Source organism: Pogona vitticeps, chromosome 1, assembly GCF_051106095.1.
Source record: "Pogona vitticeps strain Pit_001003342236 chromosome 1, PviZW2.1, whole genome shotgun sequence".
Taxonomy (NCBI): Eukaryota; Metazoa; Chordata; class Lepidosauria; order Squamata; family Agamidae; genus Pogona; species Pogona vitticeps.
In genome coordinates, this window is record NC_135783.1 from 280608891 (window position 1) to 280631774 (window position 22884).

At 40.2% G+C, this 22884-nt stretch overlaps 1 protein-coding gene across 8 annotated transcripts in view; it reads left to right on the forward strand.

The window, feature by feature from the left end:
* PPFIA1 (PPFI scaffold protein A1) overlaps positions 1-22884 on the forward strand; it is an 87404-nt gene that overhangs the window by 19114 nt on the left and 45406 nt on the right. For all 8 annotated transcript variants that reach the window (XM_020782854.3, XM_078383266.1, XM_078383270.1 and 5 more), the window contains exons 3-7: positions 6007-6108; positions 13649-13813; positions 19246-19320; positions 20290-20391; positions 21074-21295. In XM_020782854.3, coding sequence (XP_020638513.3) covers positions 6007-6108; positions 13649-13813; positions 19246-19320; positions 20290-20391; positions 21074-21295 — 666 coding nt within the window. The remainder of the gene's footprint in view (positions 1-6006; positions 6109-13648; positions 13814-19245; positions 19321-20289; positions 20392-21073; positions 21296-22884) is intronic.

The following is a 22884-nucleotide window of genomic DNA, read 5'->3' on the forward strand; positions in this document are numbered from 1 at the left end:
TCTGGAAAGCGCGCCTCACATCTGAAATCTGCAGTACTAGTGGTTGTCTGTCGATGGTAGATTCTGGTGATGTATTATATACAGTAGGTGCTGAAATAATGGTTGTTCCTGTTTCCACCTCAAAACGGCTGAAAAATTGATTTAACTGCTCAGCCAAAAAATCACAGCCAGAAAAATAATACATACAATGGTGAATTGATACTGATAAGCTGCAGGTTATGTGCCAAGGCAATGAGCACATAACTAAAAATGTGATTGGTGTCTCATTAATCATCGTTTCACTGCTGCAACTTGTGTCATTTCACTTATACCTTCATAAGTTGCCAGAAAGATTCTGGTACAGAATTTTAGCTGGGAAAGCAGTGTGCTGCAGTGGTGAGAGACTTGCAGCAATGTTGCTCAAGAAGAGAAGTGAGACACTGTTCTGTGTTTGAAAATGAAATAAATATTCATCACAGTTTAAAATTGATTTTGGTTTGACCTTGATACTGGTTTGAATTTTTTATTTTGATTTCTGGTATTGATTTTACCACTTATTTCAAACCGGTAAATCCATATATAGTTTTACACTTTAAAACATCCATCTTGTAGCAGGCAAAGCTCAACTAACCTGGGTTCTGATTTAAGGTTTATTAAAGAATTGTATGTGCATACCCCAAGCCCTCAATTAGCAAGCGGATGTCAAAAGAGCCCCTGGGGTTGGTTGTCACCATGTAAGAGAGCAGTTGGTACAATAAACTAAGAGCTTCATTCATGAACTATATACAGCAGACAAGAGCCTTCACTGGCTCTTTCCCTTCCAGATCCTTACCCAGACCCTTATTTATTTGGGCAGAGTGGTTTACCTTTGCCTCTGTTAACCTCAGTCTTACATCATCTGTGTGGTTTTCTTCACCCTCAGTTCTTTAGTGCCCTTCTTCTCACACTCTTCTTTGGTGCAGAGGTCTCACTCAAGCTGAAGAGCCTTTTAAACTGTCTTTCCCACTGCCAGCTTCAGAGTTACACTGGAATCAGAGTCAGATTGGGTAGGGTTGGGCTAGATTACCGCAGGCATGTGCCCAGCTCTGCCCACCATAGTCTCAGTGTTCGGCTTGTCTAAGGGTCTTCTTCTTCAGCCATGTGAAGGAGAGCACTCAAGTCCTGGAACTTAGGGAAGGATACTCTGGGGTGAGATCCTTATAGTATGAGAGGACATCCAGATGCCATTGACCCTCAGGCCACTGTGGACCATCATTGCATTTGTCTTCCTCTTCCTCCTATTCTCTCCTCTCCTCCTCTTTAGCTATTGCCTCTTCCCCTTTTATACTGCCTCTTCCTTTTCTTCCCAAAGGTTCCCTGATTTTCTTGCCTCCAGGGCCTTTGGAACTCTCCACAGCTGCCAGTGATAAAGGCTTATACCTCTAATAAAGGCTTATACCATCTTGGATAGTGCCCTGGCAAAGCATGCCACACATAGCCCTCCTTCATACTAGCTTGTGGAAGGCATTTAGGTCAATCTGTGCCTTGGGGCCAGCAGCTTCCTTCTCACAAGTATGAAAAGGATTTAGTGGGCTAGGACAGCTTTGAAATGGTCAGCTTAGAATCTGTTCATTGTTGCTAATGAATTTAGCATTTATCATGCTGTTATTTCCTTTTAAGGAAGGCAAGTTTTCCAGAAAAAAAAAACACTTGCACAACATTGAGTAAGCCGTGGTAAGAAAATTTGTAGAAAGATGTTGTTGGGAATCAAATAGAGTAGTTCGTCTTCTGCTAGTGAGTTGTGTTTTTGATAGAGTAAATCATGGTGCAATATTTCTAAAGAATCCTTTTCTGTTATAGAACAGAAAGTGTTTATCAAAATGTTAATTACAAAAAATGAATTACATAGCTGTTGTTCAACCTTTTTCTTTGTATCTTGCAACAGTTCTCAAATAATGGCATTAACTCAAAATGACTATAATACTTTTAAACTATGTTTTAATGAACTTCTCTGGATGGCAAGAGGTTTGAGAATATAATTACCCATAGAAGCTTGCTTGACATATATTTGGGAGATGATTTTCCTCTGTGTGACCTCTTCTGCAAGTGCCATTTACTTCCTTGATGGTTTTGGGGAAAGCTTGAGGATCTTGGATTTGTAGATCACAAATTGAACATGAGCCAGCAGTGTGATGTGGCTGCAAAAAAGGCAAATGCTATATTACCAGGATCTCTAAACTTTTCACATGGAGAGCCACATAATATAAGTTTGAGGGCTGAAGGAATGTGTGCATACGCACCTGCCCACACTTCTGCTCACCTGCACACACTTCCACCCACTTGCATTCCTGCATGCATGAACGCACAGGCCAGATGAAAAGACCAGGTGGGCCAAATGTGGCCCACAGGCCATACTTTGGAGACCCCTGCTATATTAGGATGCATTAGCAGAAATATAGTCTTTGAATCCCATGAAGTACTACTGTATTCCCTCTCTATTCAGCACTAGTTAGGCCTCATTTAGAGTACTGTGTCCAGTTCACTTCAAGAAGGATGCCAACAAACTGGAGCAAATTCAGAGAAGGGCAACAAGGATGATCAGGGGACTAGTAACCAAGCCCTATGAGGAAAGAGTGAAAGAACTGGGTGTATTTAGCCGTGAGAAAAGAAGACTTGAAAGGAGGTATGATAGCAGTTTTTAAATACTTTGAAAGGTAGTCGCAGAGGAGGGGCAGGATCTCTTCTCGATCATCCCAGAGTGCAGGAGACACAGAATAATGGGCTCAAGCTACAGGAAACCAGATTTAGGCTGAATATCAGGAGGAAAAGCTCTTTAACCATTAAAGCAGTAGAACCTTGGGAGGTGATGAGTGATCCAACACTGGAGACATTCAAGAAATAATTGGACAACCATCTGTCAGAACGTCTTTGATTTGGATCCTGTGCTGAGCGGGGGGTTGGACTCAATGTTCTTACAGGCTCCTTCCAACTCTATTATTCTATGATTCTGACTTTTCAATTGGACCTTTTAAATAGTTTTGATGATTATGATAAATCAAAAGGTTTTATTGCTTAATTTGTTTTAGTAGTACAGTATTTCTTAGCTCCTTTGTGTGCTGCTGGCACAGTACAGTACATAGTTACAACAATGAATCATGGCTGGAATCTTTGTGGGAAGGGGTATCTGGGTATGTCCAGGAATATGCTTATTTTTAGTTTAACTAAAGAAAAGCATGTAAAGCATCTGCAAGCAGTAGAATGACACATGGTCCTTCTGTTTTCATCTGGCATGAAGTACTCCCCAGACAGATTATTGTCTCTAGTATAGCGTCATTTGGGGTGGGAAACTCATTGAAAATTCTTCTAGTAGTACTGTAGTTTTCTGGTAATGTGTAACAAGGAAAAACATTTCTGTCTGGAAACTGTCTATCCTCTTAACTACATTCTTAAGTTAGAGAATACCACTGATGTTCCAGTGATTTTAAAACTTTTTGAAAGCAGCAATGATACATGTTTGAAATAGATGCTATAAATGTTCATATACATATCAGTAAGTAAAATGGGGGGGGGGGAGAATTAATCTCTCCAGCTTTTAAAGAAATGTTGTTAAATTATTTCCACCCACATGCTAAATCCATTGAAGTCAAATATATGATAGTATATTCTAGATTCTACCATAAGTATTATATCTAATCATGTAATTCTAAATTTTTAGTTTACTTCATTTTTATTGTAGGGCACATACATCCAAGGGAAGAATGTTAGGAATTAAGAATATTGCAAGGTTAAATGCTATAATTTAGCCAATTCAACCTTGCTGTCATATAGTAGTCTAGTACAGTGGTCCCCAACCTTTTCCCAACCATAGACTGTTTGGGGGGTGCGTGACATGCTTGTGGCAGTGTGGTGCACCCACAGGGGGATGGAGTGCACAGACACGCGGTGCTCGCAGTGGGCGGAGTGCACTCGCATGCATGCACGTGGTGGTGCTCTCAGGGGGCTGTTCACGTATGTGCACAGCATGCTCGCAGGGGGCAAAGAACACTTGTGTGCATGTGTGTGACATGGGTGGCGCTTTCACGGGGGGCAGGAGATCTATGTCCACGGCCTGGTCCTGCCTAGGCCGCAGACTGCTGCCAGATCACAGACCATGGATTGGGGAACCCTGGTCTAGTAATCAGACATAAACTGGATGTGCATTTGCACGTATATCACAGAGAGGATGCATTAACAGTCTGATAGTAGTAGTACAATGTTTTGTTTACTGGAAGAAGAACCCTTATTAAGTGATTGGGAGGTCCCTGGTATCTGCAGAATTGGTATCCACTGTTTCAATTATCCATGACTGTTTCTTCTCTACACATATTCACGGGTTGTCTTGGCATCTTTTTTCATGATGGCCATCACCTGGTAAGTCAGTTTGCTAGTCACCCATTAGTGTGCATTCACAGAGACCACAAATAAGAAAAAGAAGCTATCTACCTGTAACTCTGGTTCTTTGAGTGTTCATCTGTGAATTCACACTCCCTGCCCTTCCTCCCCGCTGTACGTAACATGTGCCATATGGCATGCTGCGCAGCAGCGGACAGTTCCATGGAACTGAGGCACTCAGTGCCGGAGCGGGGTTATAGCCAGTGCGTGGGAGGTCCCGGCACCATGTGCCTGAGCTCTAGAAGATTCTGAAGCTGCTCTGAGCAGGTGCAGATTAACCCCTTAGTGTGAATTCACAGATGATCACTCGAAGAACCAGAGTTACAGGTAGGTAAGGTAAACGTAAAGTTTCCCCTTGACAGTTTGTCCAGTCGTGTCAACTTTAGGGGGCAGTGCTCATCTCCGTTTCCAACCCATAGAGCTAGCATTTGTCCGAAGACAATCTTCCCTGGTCACGTGGTCAGCACTACTAGACACAGAACCCTGTTACCTTCCCACCGTGGTGGTACCTATTTATCTACTCGCATTTTGCATGCTTTCGAACCGCTAGGTTGGCGGGAGCTGGGAGAAGCGACTGGAGCTCACTCCGTCGTGTGGATTCGATTTTATGACTGCAAGTCTTCTGACCTTGCAGCACACAGGTTTCTGCGGTTTAACCCGCAGCGCCACCACATCCCCTCTTTTTTTAGGTAAGAGTAGATAACCTCTTTTTTTCAAACATTCACCTGTCATTCCGAGCTACATTTGAAAATAGCTTTTTCCTAAGTTTACAAATCATAAGCTTTGTAAACTTCTCAGTTTACAAATCATTCATTCACAACATTGGTATTTACAATAATCTTATCTCTAACTTTCAAAACATTGATTCGGTTGCCAAGTTTTTTAAACATTTCATTGACCTTCATCTGCTGAAGCGGCGTACTTGTTTTGAAATGATTTGTATAAACTATCTTTTAAAGTTGCAAATTTTAAAAATTCTTCCACTTTAGTAGAAATTTTCCTGCACCTCTTAATTTTTCTAACACTCTTAAACAGACATGTTTTCAAACCTGACAGTTCTGATTCAAAGTTCCAATTTTTGTTTCTCCTGCTCTCTCTGATCAATAATGATTTACATAATGCTGTTTTGATTGATCACAAATATCAGAGCTGTCCTATTATTCAGAATCATTACTTTCAAAAATTAACGTTGTTGGTGTTTCCACCATTGCTATTGGAAATGTTAGCAAATTAGTGATAATAAAGTACAGTAGTTTAAAAAGAATACTGTATTTTTTGCACCATAAGACTCACTTTTTTCCCACAAAACAGGGGTGTGGAAAGTCTGTGCGTCTTATGGAGCGAAGAAAACAGATTATATTTTCCTGTTTTCTTCTCCTAAAAAATTGGTGCGTCTTATGGAAAGGTGCGTCTTATGGAGCGAAAAATACGGTAGTTTGAAAACTATTCATGATGTTGAGCTGATAAGCAAATAATAAGATTTGCTGACACTAACATTGCCTGTGCATAAAAATGCAGGTTCTCTTTCTTTCAGTCAGAATTTTATTTTAGTCTCTGTGTAATGAATATGACTGGATATATTTATAATGAATTAATTTTTATTTGCTTCTATTTTAGGAGTTTGCAGCACTTACTAAAGAGCTTAATGTATGCAGAGAACAACTCCTTGAAAGGGAAGAGGAAATTGCAGAACTGAAAGCTGAAAGAAACAACACAAGGGTTAGTTCGTTATCAATATTATTTGTATGTGTTGTTGTATTAGAAATACTTTTCTTTTGTTTTTGAAGTAAAATGAGCTGAAGTTACCTTTTGAGAATTACCTCTTGAGAATACTACATTGTGGTCTTTTCAGTGCTCTTGCTTTTCATATTAAAGTAGGAAATGAATAAGCAGAAACTTCAGCCATGCTGTTAAATTTTTGAGTATGATGCCATGAGATTTGAATGATGGTACATTGTTAGCTTTTGCATACACACCTATAATGAATAATAATGATAATAAAAATGACAATAATAATCTTAGAACTGCAGAACTGGAAGAGGCCCTATGGATCGTCGAGTCCAGCCCTGTCAAGAAGGCACAATGAGGAATTCAATTCTCAACTTCATACACATAGACAACTAAATATATACAACTATTTCAGTTGTAGTATTGTTTTGAAAATCAGATAAGTGTTATACTAAACAAGTAATGCAACAATAATTACAGGCAAATTGTATATAAATTTATAATTTATTAATTGGTTTAATTAAAATTTTAAAAATGACCGTTTGGATCCAGAGTTGCACAAGGGAAAGACTTATTAATGAAAAAAATGGGAATTTTTACTGGTTTTCCAAAATGGATCACTTACATGTCATAAATGGTCTATGCCTGGATAAAATGAGATTATGCAGCCAACATGCCCATATTAGAGATGGGACTTGTTTTGTTTTTGTAATTAGGTGGGATGTAACACTTAAAAAAAACCAGACTAAACACTGATTCATACAGGTACTTTTGTGACAACCCCAGACCTACCGGGATATGCCACAGTTTCACTAAGCTGCCACCAACCATTCCCTATAAGAAGTCACACAGACCAGGGATGGATTTTTAACAAATAAAAGAACAAGGTTTATTTACATAACACACAGGGAAAATAAAATGATCAAATGAATAAGATACAGTAACGTGGCTTAGTCTCAATCATACATACACTAGTTTGGTTCACACAGAACGCATTTAACTAAAGCACAGACCCTGAACCTATCAGTTCTGGCTAACCCTACAGACACTTGAACCTATCAGGTTGGTACTGACTGACACACAGTAGTACCCTGTCTGACACACAGACTCCCACTCAAGCTTCTTCTCTCAACTCTTCTCCAGCTTCTCCTCACAAGCTCCACATATATATACAGTACAGCCCCTCCTCCTGATGTCCCGCCTTCCACTCCCCATAGGCTGGAACTTTCCCTCCAAACCCATGACAGACAGGTAACATCAGTGCTGTATGTAACACCTCCCCTCTTTATAAGTTGTTTTGTAGGGGGAAAGCTAAGGTGCTTTTCTCCAAAAAACAACCTGGATCCAAAACATACAAAAACAGTTATACATTACCATACAATACCATACTTACTCTAGGATAAACATATCAATTAGGCATTTAAACTTTTACCATTTACAATACATCAAGTTACCTTTATTGATACAAACCAATCATGTTTAATAAACAAGTACATTTAACCTTTGGTCACCAAAATGTATACATAGTCCATGTTCCTTCCGCCGTCTTCATTCTTCGGGTCTTCTTGACAAGGCGTCAGCAACACAGTTCACTGACCCTCTGACCACCTTCACTTCAAAGTCATAGTCTTGCAGATTTAAAGCCCACCTCATAAGTTTGCTATTGTGGGTTTTCATTGTCTTTAACCATTGCAGTGGTGAATGGTCAGTGCACAGAATAAAATGTCTTCCCCAGATGTAAGGCTTGGCCTTCTGGATCGCGTAGGCTATGGCCAGGCACTCCTTTCCCACGGTTGCCAAATGTCTCTCACCTTTCTGGAGTTTCCTACTCAGGTAGGACACTGGATGCTGGTCACCATTCTCATCCTCCTGGCAAAGAACTGCTCCTACCCCGCTGTTAGACGCATCGGTGTAGATGATGAACTCCCAGTCGAAGTCTGGAGCACGCAGCACTGGATAGTTGATGAGGGCCTCCTTCAACCTCTGGAACGCCTCCTCACAGTCGCTGGTCCACGGGATGCGGTCATCAGTCTTCTTCCGCGTCAGATCGGTCAGCGGAGTCGCAATCTCGCTAAACCTCGGGATGAACTTTCTGTAGTAACCCACCAACCCAAGAAATGATTTGACTTTTCTCTTGGTGTTGGGTCTAGGCCAATCACGAACTGCTTCTAACTTAGCCTCTAGGGGTTTGATCACTCCTCCCCCTACTATGTGACCCAAGTATTTTATTTCTGGGCTACCCAGCTGCAGTTTGTTCTCTTTGCAGAGCCTAGGCCAAAGCACTTCCTCCCCTGGGTCAAAGTGCCTCTCCCTGGCTTTCTGGTCATCCCAAGCTTTCTTTCTGACCTTTTGAGCTTGCAGGGTCTCTGCTGCTAGCTCTAGGTTTCTCTTTAGGTCATTCCTTAAAGAGTCTATATATGTCACAACGTCTTGTGGGTCATCCTGGGTGATCTGCTCCCAATTTTGTTTGATCAAATCAAGGGGCCCTTTCACCCTTCTCCCAAATAAAAGTTCAAACGGACTGGACCCGGTACTGGCTTGTGGCACTGATCGATAAGCAAACAAAAGGGATTGCAGCTTCTGGTCCCAATTGTTTGGATTCTCTGCCAAGTAAGCCCTAATCATGCGCATTAGAGTCCCATTGAACTTCTCAGTTAACCCATTACTTTCAGGGTGATAGGCAGTGGTTTCCTTGTGCTTAATTCCACAGATTTGCCATAAGCGTTTCATGAGCTTCGATGTGAACGATGCGCCCAAATCTGTGATTATTTCTGAGGCAAATCCCATCCTGGACATATACCCCACCAAGGCATCTGCCACTGTGTTAGTTTCAATGTTAGTCAAGGGTATGGCTTCAGGGTACCTTGTGGCATGGTCCACAATGGTGAGAATGAACCTGTTCCCCCTCTTTGTGGCCTTGGGCAAAGGTCCCACAATATCCACCCCTATGCATTTGAACGGAGTGTCAATCACAGGCAAAGGGCACAACTTTGCTTTGGTCCTGTCGCGGCTATTCCCCTGCCTTTGACACACATCACATTGTTTACAGAACTCTTTGATCTGCTTCCCTATTTCAGGCCAGTAAAAATTCTGTGTGATTCTCTGCTGTGTTTTGTTCACCCCTAAGTGCGCAGCAAACATGTCAGAGTGCCCCCTTTGTAAGATCATGGGGCGATACTTTTCAGGTACCACTAGCTGACTTCTGATCCCATCTCCCCCTTTTGAGATATTCCTCAGGGTCTCTCTATATAAAATTCCCTTTTTCTCACAAAATCTCACTGGGGTCTCAGGTGTTAGCTGGGCGTCTGTCACCTGTTCAAAACATTTTTGGAGAGTGGCGTCTGCCTTTTGCTCTTGGCCAAATCGGCTGTCTGTGGTTAAGGTTTCCACCACAGCTTCGGAACTCCCCCCACCTGCTTCCATCTCGGGCTCATCATTACCCCCCGGAACTGTCCCCGTGGTGGCTTGTGAACGTGTAATCACTAGCACCCGTTTCACATGTTCAGCCAGGTCATTTCCCACGAGCACGGCTGCTGGCAGAGTCGATGAAATCGCTAGCCGCCAAACTCCCCTCCAGCCTTGAAAGTTCATAGGTACCTCAGCTACTGGCAGCGAGATCACCTGTCCCTCAATCCCTGCCACCTTTATGCTCTCATTCGGGATTATATACTCTCTAGGAATAATATCTGGATGGCACAGGGTCACCTGGGAACAAGTATCCCTTAACCCCCGATACTGATGGTCAAGTATTCCTACGTCCACCCCTGCTGTTTCAAACAACTGAGAATCTGTTCTCACAAGTAAGCAGCGCTTGACCTCCACAAGAGGACCATTTTTCCCAGCCTGATCAGCAGATGTCACTGTTCCAGATTGAGTAGCCATGGCAACAGGCTCCCTCAGTGACAAGGAGCTTTGCTCTTTCTGGACACAGAACACAGCTTTTGGCTTGGTTCCACTCGAATCATGAGGCACAATTCCTTTTAGCTGCTTTAATTTCTCACACTCTGAGATTAGATGGCCCTTTCCCTGACAGAAATAACATTTTCTGCTATATTTTGAGTCTTTCTCATCTTGTTTTGGTTTTCCCTCCAAAATCTGAGGTCTTGGTTTCATGTCTGAGGGCTTCCCTTCACCATGGGCCCCTCCCCCTTGCTGGTTTCTTCCTGGTCCCTGAGAGTACTTGCTGTAGGTTTCTTTGGGTTTACTTATCGATTTCCCCTCAGCACCTAAGGGCTTTCTTATTTGGGAAATAAAATCGGCGATTTCGGCCGCTTCCGCCACAGATTTCGGTTTCCTTTCCCTCACCTGGAACTTCAGTTCCCCATGCAGGACTGAATAGAACTGTTCCAGCGCTATCAAGTCTTTGAGCTGCTGAAAGGTCTCTGTTCCCTCCTGAGATAGCCATTTCTCTAGCAGCCTCATCAGTTGGGCCCCCACTTGGGTAAAAGTCTGCTCTGGTTTCTTTGTGAGGGACCTGAATCTCTGCCTCAGCTGTTCCGCATTTATCCCATGTCTGGCAAACACCAGTTTTTTAAACTCTGCAAAATCTTTCATCAGTTCCTCTGGCATCTCTGCATAGACTTCTGCCAGGCTGCCACTGATTAAAGATCGCATGATGGTCATCTTCTCAGTTTCCCTTACTGAGAAGTCCACAAACGCTCTTTCCACTAGGGAAAAGAACACCTCAGGACAATCTCCCTTGTGGTACACAGGGAATTTCTTCAGGTCAGCTTTAGACAATTGGCCTCCCTCAGAATCCCTATTGTTATTATTGTTCTGATTCATCAGTTCCAATTTTCTTAACTCAAACGCCATTTTCTCTCTCTGCAATTCCATTTCCATTCTCTGTCTCTCTAATCTTTCTTCTTTTTCAAATTGCCTTTGTTTCTCTCTTTCCCTTTCCTCCATTTCCCTCACCCTCAGTTCATGCTGTTGGGCTATGAGCATTTTCCTGAGTTCTGGGTTCTGTTCTCCCGTGCTGTCACCCTGCACTGAGCCAAATTCATCCTCAGAACCTTGGTCAACCTGGGGGTCTTTCACTTCACCCATTTCTGCCATTTGGCTTCGAGTCAAGGGCATAATCCCCCCCCCCCAGAACAGGCTGCTTTCAAAAGTCAAGCCTCAAAATAAAGCGACCACTTTTTTTTTTCTTTTGCCTCAGAACCAGCTTTCTATAGATTACTGCTGTTCTTCAGCACTAACTTGCAACTGTTGCAAGCCAGAGTCTACCCCCTCTGCTAGGCCTCTCAGCAGGCAGGCTAGATCACTGCTACTTCACACAGTTTTGCCTCAGCTTTTTTCCCGCCAAAACAGGTTGCCTCAGAGCTCCCTAATCTAGTCCCCAGTTGGCACGTTCTTCCACTAGCGCACCTCCCCGTGAGGTACGCCTAGAAGATTACCTACGTGCTCTCAGATTGTCCCTGACTAGACCCCCCTTGCTCTGGGCACACTTGCCAAGGCTTTGCTGGACCACTGGACAACTGGACCAGTCGTATCCCACACGCTGGACACCAATCAATGTGACAACCCCAGACCTACCGGGATATGCCACAGTTTCACTAAGCTGCCACCAACCATTCCCTATAAGAAGTCACACAGACCAGGGATGGATTTTTAACAAATAAAAGAACAAGGTTTATTTACATAACACACAGGGAAAATAAAATGATCAAATGAATAAGATACAGTAACGTGGCTTAGTCTCAATCATACATACACTAGTTTGGTTCACACAGAACGCATTTAACTAAAGCACAGACCCTGAACCTATCAGTTCTGGCTAACCCTACAGACACCTGAACCTATCAGGTTGGTACTGACTGACACACAGTAGTACCCTGTCTGACACACAGACTCCCACTCAAGCTTCTTCTCTCAACTCTTCTCCAGCTTCTCCTCACAAGCTCCACATATATATACAGTACAGCCCCTCCTCCTGATGTCCCGCCTTCCACTCCCCATAGGCTGGAACTTTCCCTCCAAACCCATGACAGACAGGTAACATCAGTGCTGTATGTAACAACTTTCATGAACTCTGTCTTTTATCTGGCCTATATTGCAGAGTGCTTGTGTCAAAAAAGCAATCAGTATTGTCTGCCATGAGTGCAGCATATTGTATGGAATGCTACTACTAAAATCAGCATAGGATGGTTTATAGTGGAAAATCAGAGGACAGAAAATGGAGATAAAGAGCCCTCTTCAATGCCATACACCGGTGGTCCCAACCTTGGGCCTCCAGAGGTTCTTGGACTTCAACCCCCAGAAATCCTGGCCAGCAGAGATGGTGGTGAAGGCTTCTGGGGGTTGTGGCAAGAACATCTGGAGGCCCAAGGTTGGGGACCACTGCCATACACAGTTAACAGCAGGAAGCATGTTTGTAGCATGTACCATCTTCTGCAGAGAAAATAAAAATGTGGAAAATACGAGCACATCTCGAGATATTCAGTTACACTGGGACAATTCATATGTAATGCTGGGTAGTAGAATTCCGCCATTGAGATAATATGCATCTTTTAATTGTTCAGTATGGTTTCAGTTTTGATTGGGGGGAAAATTTGGTTTGCATAAACCAGAACTTGGCACTGTGTCACAATTGGACAGACCGTGGTTTACTACGTCTCCTTTAATTAAAGAAAGATTTTAAAAAATACTTTCCTTCACTGTATCACTGGTATTCAGGGCCACATGAACAGCTTTCTATTAATTTATCTCTAACTCTGGAAGTAAGCACTATAGGTCCATAGTCAGGGCTACAGCAGTGCAGTGTGAAACAGAGAAGGAACTTTCTGTATATACTCACAATGCTGAGTTTTATGTCCAGTGCTGAGTTCTGTACTGAGTGTCATTTTGGGCAGCTTTGCTGTAATTATATGCTGTAGTGATGCTCAGCTCTTACTGGCGCTAATAAAATAATGTTTAGGTTGATTTTGAAACAGTGCGTATATCCTTCTAACTGCTCCTTTTTAAGACTGACCCAGCATGGATCTGGAACCTCTACCTAGCATATGGTGGGGTATGAACAGTGGGGGAGAGATCTAAACAAAAATGGTAAGTGGGAGAAAGGCAAGGTGCCTCTAACTTTTCTGACACTGTTATTTCAGAGAAGGAGCAAACTAGGTTTCAAGACAAGAGTGCAGTTCTAAGATTATAGTTTTGTACTGAGGGAAAAACCTTTCAACCTTGCAAATAATTCCTTGTAGAATACTTATCCCAGAGGAGAAAGTTAATCATTCAGGACTAAGGGCATTCACAGATGTGAGAACAGACCGCTAGGAAGATTATCCAATCTGAAAATTACAAACTAGTAGTTGTTTCCTTTGCATTTGGTTTGCTCCTTCTTTTAAAAGATGGAACATATCTGGAGCACAGATGTTTGCTTAACTACCTATTCTGGTTTCTTTCTGAAGAAAATTCTGGGTAGCAGATTTGCTTTAATGCCATTAATGTTTAAAGAGCACAACGGAATTATATAAGGAATCAGTAAGATATTTGCTCATAAAAAATCTAACATTTAATTTTGATTGTATTTCAGTTGCTGTTAGAACATTTGGAATGTCTTGTCTCCCGGCATGAACGATCTCTTAGAATGACTGTAGTAAAGAGGCAAGCTCAGTCTCCTGCAGGAGTTTCTAGTGAAGTTGAAGTTCTCAAAGCACTAAAGTCCTTATTTGAACATCATAAAGCCCTTGATGAAAAGGTAATGAAAGATGGCTGCCGATGTAAGAAGTATATGCTTTACTATTTATGTAATATTTATATAATTGTTGGGAGGAATCTATTAAGAACATTAGGGTAAAAATCAGTAATCAAGAATTATTCATGTTTAGATTGTTCATGCAAAGGGAAAAGCAAACTGATCCGTACAGACTACTTAGACTTGTTTTTCTTGATATAAGAAAAACATATTTTTTGTTATCTTTGTATATTACAACAGAGACACTGTTAATTATGTGCTTGCCTTGACTTATGAAAGCAAGCTGGAAAAAAATGGAAAAAAATCTTTTAGCTTCATTGAGCAGAAGATTGACAGTTCAACTACCTCCACTAAAAACAGGAATAAGGAGGTTATTTAATATTGTGCCTTCTGTTCCATTTTAATCAATTTAGTTCAACTGTGCATTCTCTTTTAGATTCAGTTTTTTTCCATTCTTTCTGCTTTTGCTTCCTGCTATTCGCTTATTCTCTTATTTTTGTATTGTTGTTATGTGCCGTAAAGTTGCCTCTGACTTAAAGTGACTGTATGAATGAGCAATCTCCAAAATATCCTGTCCTCAACAACCCTGATTAGCTTTTGTAGGTTCAAGCCTGTGGCTTTCTTTAATAAGTCACTTCATCTCATATTTGTTCTTCCTTTTTTCTGCTGCCTTCCACCCTTCCCAGCATTATTGACTTTTCCAGAGAATCCTGCCTTCTCACAACGTGCCCAAAGTAACACAGCCTCCATTTCAACAGTTTTGTTTCCAGAGACAGTTTGGGCTTGATTTCACCTAGGACCCACTTGTTTGTCTTTCTGGCAGTCCAGGTTATCTGTGCTTTCCTACAACATCACATTTCAAATTAATCAGATTTTTTCCTGTCACCTTTCTTTGCTGTCTAGCTTTCACTCCTGTACATGGTGATTGGAAATAAAAGAGTGTGGATGATCTTGGTCTTCATCTCCAGTGACACATCTTTACACTTCAGGATTTTTTCTAATTTCTTCATTGTTGTCCTTCTGAGTCTTCCTCTGATTTCTTGGATGCATTCTTCATTTGGATTGATAATTGAACTAAGATGTACAAAATCTGTTAAATGCTTCAATTTCATTGTCCATATTAAAGTTGTGTAGTGCTTTCTAGTCATGATTTATGTGGACATTCATCAGAATGTTGTTTAGATTATATAATATATAATGTTGGATATTAACAGTTAATTATCAGAACAACAATCTACTCATAGTCTTATTTGGCATAGAAAATGCAGCGTCTCCATCTCTTGCTTCCAATTCTGTTTGGTTTCTATATTGACCATCTACTGATGTCAATGTCTGTTTGGTAGCTTGATGCATGTATTTTCAACAAACTGATTGTTGACATCACAGAATTTTATGGGTCATTATTTTACTTCATTTCTGTTCCATTGGCCAAATTTTCCAACATTTGGTTCTGCGTTGTTTCATTATTTTGCGTTCTAATCACCTATAATTATAAGCTTATCTTCTTTTGATGTGTGATTGATTTCCTCTTTGTCATTTTCTTAAAAGCTTTCAATTTGATCTTCTTCAGCATTAGGAGTTGTAGCATAGACTTGAATGGTTGTTAGTTTCATATGTTTTCTGCAGATTCTGATTGATGTTTAACCAGTCAGCTGTAACACTGCCTGTGTCACAGTATTAGACCTACTTCATTTCTTCTGAGTTTGTCATTTCCAGAGTAGAACACTTTGTAGGTATTTGACTGAAAATAATCTTGTTCCAGTCCACTTTAATTCACTGACACCAAGCACTGCAATGTTTATATGCTCCATTTCTTGCTTTACGGTTTATCTTGAGTCATACTTCCCACATTCCATTTTCCAACTGTATGTGTTGTAGAGCTTCGGATTTTCTTTTTTTTCTTCCCTAGTAGCTGGTTGAGTGCTTTCGAACCTAGAGTCTATTCCTCTGACCCTATCTCTTGTTTCATTTTGGACTGTCTCATCATAGGGTTTTCATGGTAAGAAAAGTTTAGCAGAAGTTTACCATTGCCACCTGCTGCACAGTGTTAACAGAAATTAAAGTGTCAGTGTTTTAGCTTCCTTTGCTGACATCTTTCATCTAACACTGCTGTACAGTAGCTGTCTTGAAGAGGGTCAATACTAATAGGATCACCTCTTCAGCCTTGGTTTCTTTCATCACTCAAGTTTCTCTTTTTGTTTCTTAATCTTCCTCCTGGCTATGAATACCACCTGGTAGAACACTTCACTGTTGCCTCCTAAAATGTTCCGTTGCTGTAGTGAAAAGAACGAAGTCCCATGGTAAATTCAAAAAAGTTGTAGCAAGGGTCCCCCAGGAGGCTCTGGACTCAGCACCCACTTCTCTTGACATATAATGCTAAGTGCATACTTTGCGCAACACGAAGTCACTGCCTCTGGGCGGTCTTGACTGTTTAAATACCTGGAGGTGGGAAAGAAGCGGACACACCCACATCCAGTTAGGGCTAAGCTGTTTTCACTTCTTGGCCTCTTTTCTTCTTTATCCCATTAGATCCTCTTTCTTTCCTTTCCTCTGTTGGGCATTGGCTATTTAAATATCTGGAGGTGGAAAAGAAATTTTCACATTACTTGCTCTTCATTTATACACATTGTTGTAAAAGGGAAGAAACTCTATTGTGCTTCTGAGGGGAGGTCTACATTGCAGTTCCCACAGATGGGAAATAGGTCAAAAGAAAGGACAACTGACTATTGGAACCAAAGTCTGCTGGAAGCATGTCATGCAAGACAGAGGAAGCTTTTTCCCAGAATTGTCATTTTAGGGAAGGATTCTTCTAGTGAAACCTGCCCTGCGTGTTCTGTCCATATGCATAGGCTGCATATAATGTGGATTAAGGTAAAAGCAGGACACATTAAAAGCAATGGGTTGGATCCTGGGGTTTTTTTTGTCTTGTTTTTGGTGGATGAAAAGGTTTTTTTCCCACTATGGAAGGGACTCTGATCTAGTGGAAACATCTGCTGGAGAGGAAGGAGGTAGGTGTAGTTTTTCTCAATAGGTCATTGTGCTATAATCCTCCCTGTCTCAGAGAATCCCCCAATCCTATGGAGCAGATTTGACAAATTACAAAGGGCTAAAGTTAAAAATTACAAAGGTAAAAATTAAAAATACAAAGGTAGAAGTTACAAAGACAGAAGTTGAAAATACATTTTCCCTCCTTTTTATGGACAGTAATATCCCTTTAATGGAACTGTAGGGAGAATTCTTCCACAAGTGACATGTGAGGATCCAATTCAGAAAGATGGATCCAGTAAAATCTTCCAATGAATGTAATAATTTTTTTCATCAGAATGTATTTGCGAAGGCTTTCACGGCCGGGATCTAATGGTTGTTGTGGGTTTTTCGGGCTCTTTGGCCATGTTCTGAAGGTTGTTTTTCCTAACGTTTCGCCAGTCCTCTGAAGATGCTGGCCACAGAGACTGGCGAAACGTTAGGAAGAACAACCTTTAGAACACGGCCAAAGAGCCCGAAAAACCCACAATAACCATTTTTTACCAGAACTTTTTCACTTTCTGAGTAATAGAAAACATCTGTGGATGCTTAGGGGAATTCTATAGAGTTAGTGCAGAGGGTTCCAGAGAGGAAATGAGTGAAAATTACTCATCCTACCTCTTTCTGTTAGTGCTCACTTTAATGTAAAGAGGTGAATGAGGTCTGAGTGGAAACACATTTGGGAACACTCCTGCCTTTTTATTTATTTATTGCATTTATACCCTGCCTATCTAGTCAAAAGACCACTCTAGGCGGCTACCAACATATATAACCACATATAAAATATAACAAAAAATTTAAACATTAATGAACAAAGCCTAACTCCTTCTTAGTGGTACTTTTAAAAACAGATTTTATTAACTTTATCCAGTAGCTTTAAAATGTTAATCTTAAAATGACTCCTGATTATAATATCAGTACATTTTCACAGCTATATTTAATAACCTTTAAAAGCTTAGTCTACACTGTTTATTCAGTCATTCTGAATTTTGTCCTGTTTTTCTGTAAAGGATACAAATTTTGGGGGAGAACTGATACTTGATTTGAAGCACTATGACATAAGCTACGTGATACTGTGGCCTGCTAGGAACATTTATACTAACAGTAACATGGACATCTAAGATGAAGTCCAAATTTCTGGAATTTTAAGTCGTATTGGCTTCAGTGGAAGCCTGTTGTATCATTGGCTGAGTTGTGAACTTGTTTTCTGTATCTAGAGAAACTTCTGAAAAGTTTTCAAATTTTAGTTTTCATTAAGCAACTTTCTTTAAGTGTATTTTCAGTTTGACTATAATTGTGCAATTTATTCATAATTAAAGCCAGGGCAAGCAATTTCCAGGCATCTGGAGGCAGTACATCTGCTGAACATTGTCTCTAATGCTCTTCTGATGTGTTTAAAACATAGAAAGTCCCTTTTGGCCCTCAAATGGAGTGTGGTGGTAGGTTTTGCCCCCTGGCCTGTTGTAGACATATAGGAGCTTTCCCCCAATACCAGATACTATTGGAGATAAATTTCAGTTTTTTTTAAAAAAGGCCTATGTAAGACAAGTCAGGGAAGAAAAAACAAACAAAAAATACACAATTGGCCATAAGAGTAAAAGAAGCCTTTTTTTAAAAAGGGAAAAAATGTGGTAAGGTGAGAAGCATGTAGAATGGGTATGACTGTCAGACCTCTTGGAAGTTACCTGTCCATGGCTTAAAGTATATAACTGTTGCATGTTTCTAGAGAGCCAAACCAAAGGACAGTCCTTCCAGAAACAAAAGACTGAAGGACAATGGATAGAACATGGTTATGTTTTGAAAACGTGGGTATTGAGCCCGTGGGAGTTCATAGCTGTGCTCTTGAGGATGCAAGGCAGCCTGTAGATCACACTTTGCCCAAACATTCTTTAAACAAGTGCTTTGGTAATGCAGGGACGCATAGATATTGTGTTCCTAACAAGCATGAGTTTGAAATTTGCCCATGGCTACTACATATTTCTTTCAGATGTGGTTATTTGTGTGTCTCCCAGTAAATATTCTGAACATCAGGGGAGGTCTTAGAACAGTATTTGTAGTTCAGAGCATTGTGTTTGTGCAAGTTATGGAAGTGATTCCTACTTTCACTTAGGTTTCATCAGTTCCAGGGTCATCAGTCCACATTTTTATGCAGTATCTTGTGCTATGCTCTTATCCTCATCTGATCCAGATTTTGTTGCCAGAAAATACAACTATAAATGCACCTGGCTCCTCACTAGACTACTAATTTTAAGTAGGTCCTGAAATATATTGGTGAGTCTTTTTTTAAGAATAAGGAATTTCCCATTTATTGTCAGAAATATATAAAAATGACAGCTCAAATTTCCTAAAACTTCAAATTCACTAGTGCTAGTAGAATGCCTAGATTTTTATGCTTTGCCTTTATCTTATAGGTGAGAGAAAGATTACGAGTAGCACTTGAAAGATGTAGTTTGTTGGAGGAAGAACTAGGTACTACACACAAGGAGGTAGGTAATTTTCTTTAAACAAAAATTAGTTTGTTAGTGTTGAATGTCTTCTTGATTTTGTGGAGATTTTGTTGAGGTTCTTTTTAAATTGGAAGTGTTTTTTTAGGAGCAAATGTGTCACTAAACATATTTAAGTTGTTCCTAGGAACTTGTATTTTACTCATAGTTGATTCAAGTATGTTTACTTATGAAATGACAGCCTCAAACAAGTCATATAACGAACCTTATAAGGTGGTGGATAAATAATTGTTTTCAGCCTGTGGCTCCCTTCAAATGTGCCATGGTGACACTCATTGAGAATGGCTCATTTAAACAATTGGCTGAAATGCCGTTGCATATGTTATGCCATATAAGGTTGATGACGTTATCAGCAACATAAATTTTTTGGCAAAAATCAGAAAAAGGCTATGTGATCTCCAAAACAATACAGTGCAGGAGAATGCAGGAACATTGAAAGCTAGCTATCTGTTTGCTTGATTTTTTAAAAAGTGATCTAATAAAAGTATCACCTGCTCCTGCATTTATTTGTATAAATGTTTCAGAAATTATACATTTCCAGTTTCTCCCCCAAAGGTCCCAAGGCTCCTGAGTAATCACTTTCATCACTGGGAAACTGTTGGAGGCTATGAGATGGGAGAGGCAAGCCATTAATTACCAAAAATGGCCACCACCTGTAGAGTCATAGTTGTGGCTCTGTTTTATGGTAATTAAAAACTACTGTCTTGTGGCTCTTAGCATCTTCCAGATGACAAAAGGGATTCCATGGGAGCGTTGTGACCTTCATAATGAGAAACTGGAAATGTTTAATTTCTAAAAGATAGCTGATGGGGGTAATGCCATCAACTGTACATGTCATAACTTAGGACAACTACATTTTAGATACTAACTTTTTTTAAAGGCTCCTTTTTAAATTTCAAAATTATTATCCTTTATTATGATCATTTGTGTAACATTTAATTTTTTTTCCAGTTAATGATTTTGAAAGAACAGAACAATCAGAAAAGAACGCAAGCTGATGGAATGCCTGATATTAATCATGATCAGGAGAATCCTCCTAGCACTAATGGAAAGGTAGGTACAAAAACCTAATGTCATAAGACCTATCCACTTAACATTTGGTGGAAGAAACTTGCACCTGGTAAAGGTTTGATATGCTTAGGAAGAATGTTTGGAACAGTCTTCACCCCGACCTCTTCTCCCTTTTGCTCGTGCCTATCATCTGTTTTCTGTCTGTGAGATGTAACCAAATACCTAAGACTGTTGGAGCCAATGAATATTTAGTATGTTTTACTTGTGTTTCATCCAGTATTTCATTTTTATTCCACATATGTGACAAAATGGATTTGTCAGTGAAAGCTCACATAAAATATAATAGTCTTTAAAGTGCCACATGTTTTTGTCTTTTGTTTTCTTTTGTTTCTTTGGATTTTTGGATTTTGCCTGAAGTGAAGAAACGTGTAATAAGGGAAGGAAGTTGTACAGTACATTCATTTTAATGTGCTATTTCCTCAGTCATCTGATCAAAATCATCTGCTGTTCCAGTGAAGAAAATTCCTTAATTTCATAAATATGAAACAGTTTGATTTACTTGTTTTTTCAATCTCTGGAAATTAAAGTCAGATATTCAATTTAGATTCAAACTTTTCTTCCTAGAAATGATCAGAACCTTACATGTGACTTTCTCTTCACTTGACTGTTGTTGGCTTTACTTGAAAAAGTTAGTTCATAGTCAACACTTTTTCCCCCTAAATAGAGATCTTCTAATGGCTCTCTGAGTCATGATGAAGACCTTGCTAAAGTAATGGAACTTCAAGACATCATAGAAAAGCAAACTAAAGAGCAGGCGCAGATGAAAGAACGAATCACTGCCCTTTCCAGCAGAGTAACAGAACTAGAAGAAGATCTTGACACTGCTAGAAAAGATCTAATAAAATCTGAAGAAATGAATACAAAGCTGCAAAGAGATGTACGGGAGGTATGAATCTTGGTTTGACTACTACTTGTTCCTTTAAGTTTGTTTTTTAATGTAATAATTCTGTTTTTCAAGTCCGATGACTTTTATTAGCTTCACCGTGGACGGATCTAATAGTATAATTGAAAAGAAGAGGTCCTTCTTCTTTTAATAGAAAAAGGGCTCAGATTACCCTAGTACGACCTTTGCTACTGTGTATTAAGTGCCATCAAGTTGCATCTGATTTGTGGTGACCCGAATAGGGATTTCAAGGTACTATGTTTTGGAAAATAAGACAGGGTCTTATATTAATTTTTGATCCAATAAATGCATTAGGGCATAATTTCGGGGGATTTTTTTTTCATTTACAACAATGTACATTTATTCAAATACAGTCATGTCATCTTCATCTGCTGCACAATGGTGGAGGATGGGTTTCATTTAACTGGGGCTTATTTTTAAGGTAGGGCTTATATTACAAGCATCCTGAAAAATTTTACTAGGGCTTATTTTCAGGTTAGGTCTTATTTTGGGGGGGGGGGGAGAAACAGGGTATATGAGATGTTTAAGGAGTTTTCCAGTGCTACCTTGTAGTGAGTTTCCACAGCTGAATTTGAACCCAGATCTCCTGAGATTCTATTCACTGCATCACTCTCTCACTTTGATAGTAGCTATCTATAAATGTTATGTGGAATTAGACAAGAGGCTGATCCAATGAGATTTCTGACTGCTTTTCTTTGAATAGTTAACACACAGTTCGTATCACAACTACTTGTGAAACTCCTATGGTATCAAAAGCACATTTTGCTGATCTGAGCATTTTGCAGATCCTAATATTACATGTCTTGAGAACAATAATATATCACTGAATAGTTGACCATGTGCATTCTGTCAGGACATAATCACTCATGAGTATGCTATCTCATTGAATACAGCCAGATGAGCTCATTGGTTTTATAGGGACCTAATAGCAATCAACCAATGGGATGGTAAATAGCATAGCATTGGCATGAAACTGATTTATTACCTTCTGATCCCCAAGAAGGCAATAACAATTCAGTAGCCCACTGTGACCAATTTGCATCATAGTTTGCAAATAAAAGTCCCTGTTCTTCTTAACTTGGATTGACACTGTTGATGCAGGCTTAACGGATGTAAATTTTACTCCTTGCCCAGTTCTGAAGGATACTTTCCTAAATTATGCTGCTGAAGGATATGGATAGAGTTCTTGGAGATATCAGCCTAACGTGTGTGCTGGACCTTTGCCACTACTTGGTTTGTTGAAGAGGGTGGAGGAGGGGAATTGTTGATTGAGTAAAAGTAGTGGTGAATATGATTCCATCTTGCCTAAAAGGAGACAGTAATGGTTTTAAAAGCAACCTTTTCCTGTCTCACCATATTAGATTGTGTCCAGCTAATACTGCATGTTTAGGTAAAAACTTTGAGAGGGCAATGTTTTGGCTGCGTAAGTTTCTGTGTGAGGCAGATTATCTAGATGTCTTTTAGTCTGACTTTAGATCTCATTGTTTACTTTGCTTGCCTGGATTCTGTGTTAAGGCTGGATGCCCAAGATTTCAGTGGTGGTCAGAAGTGTCATTTGGCAGTGAGGCTAG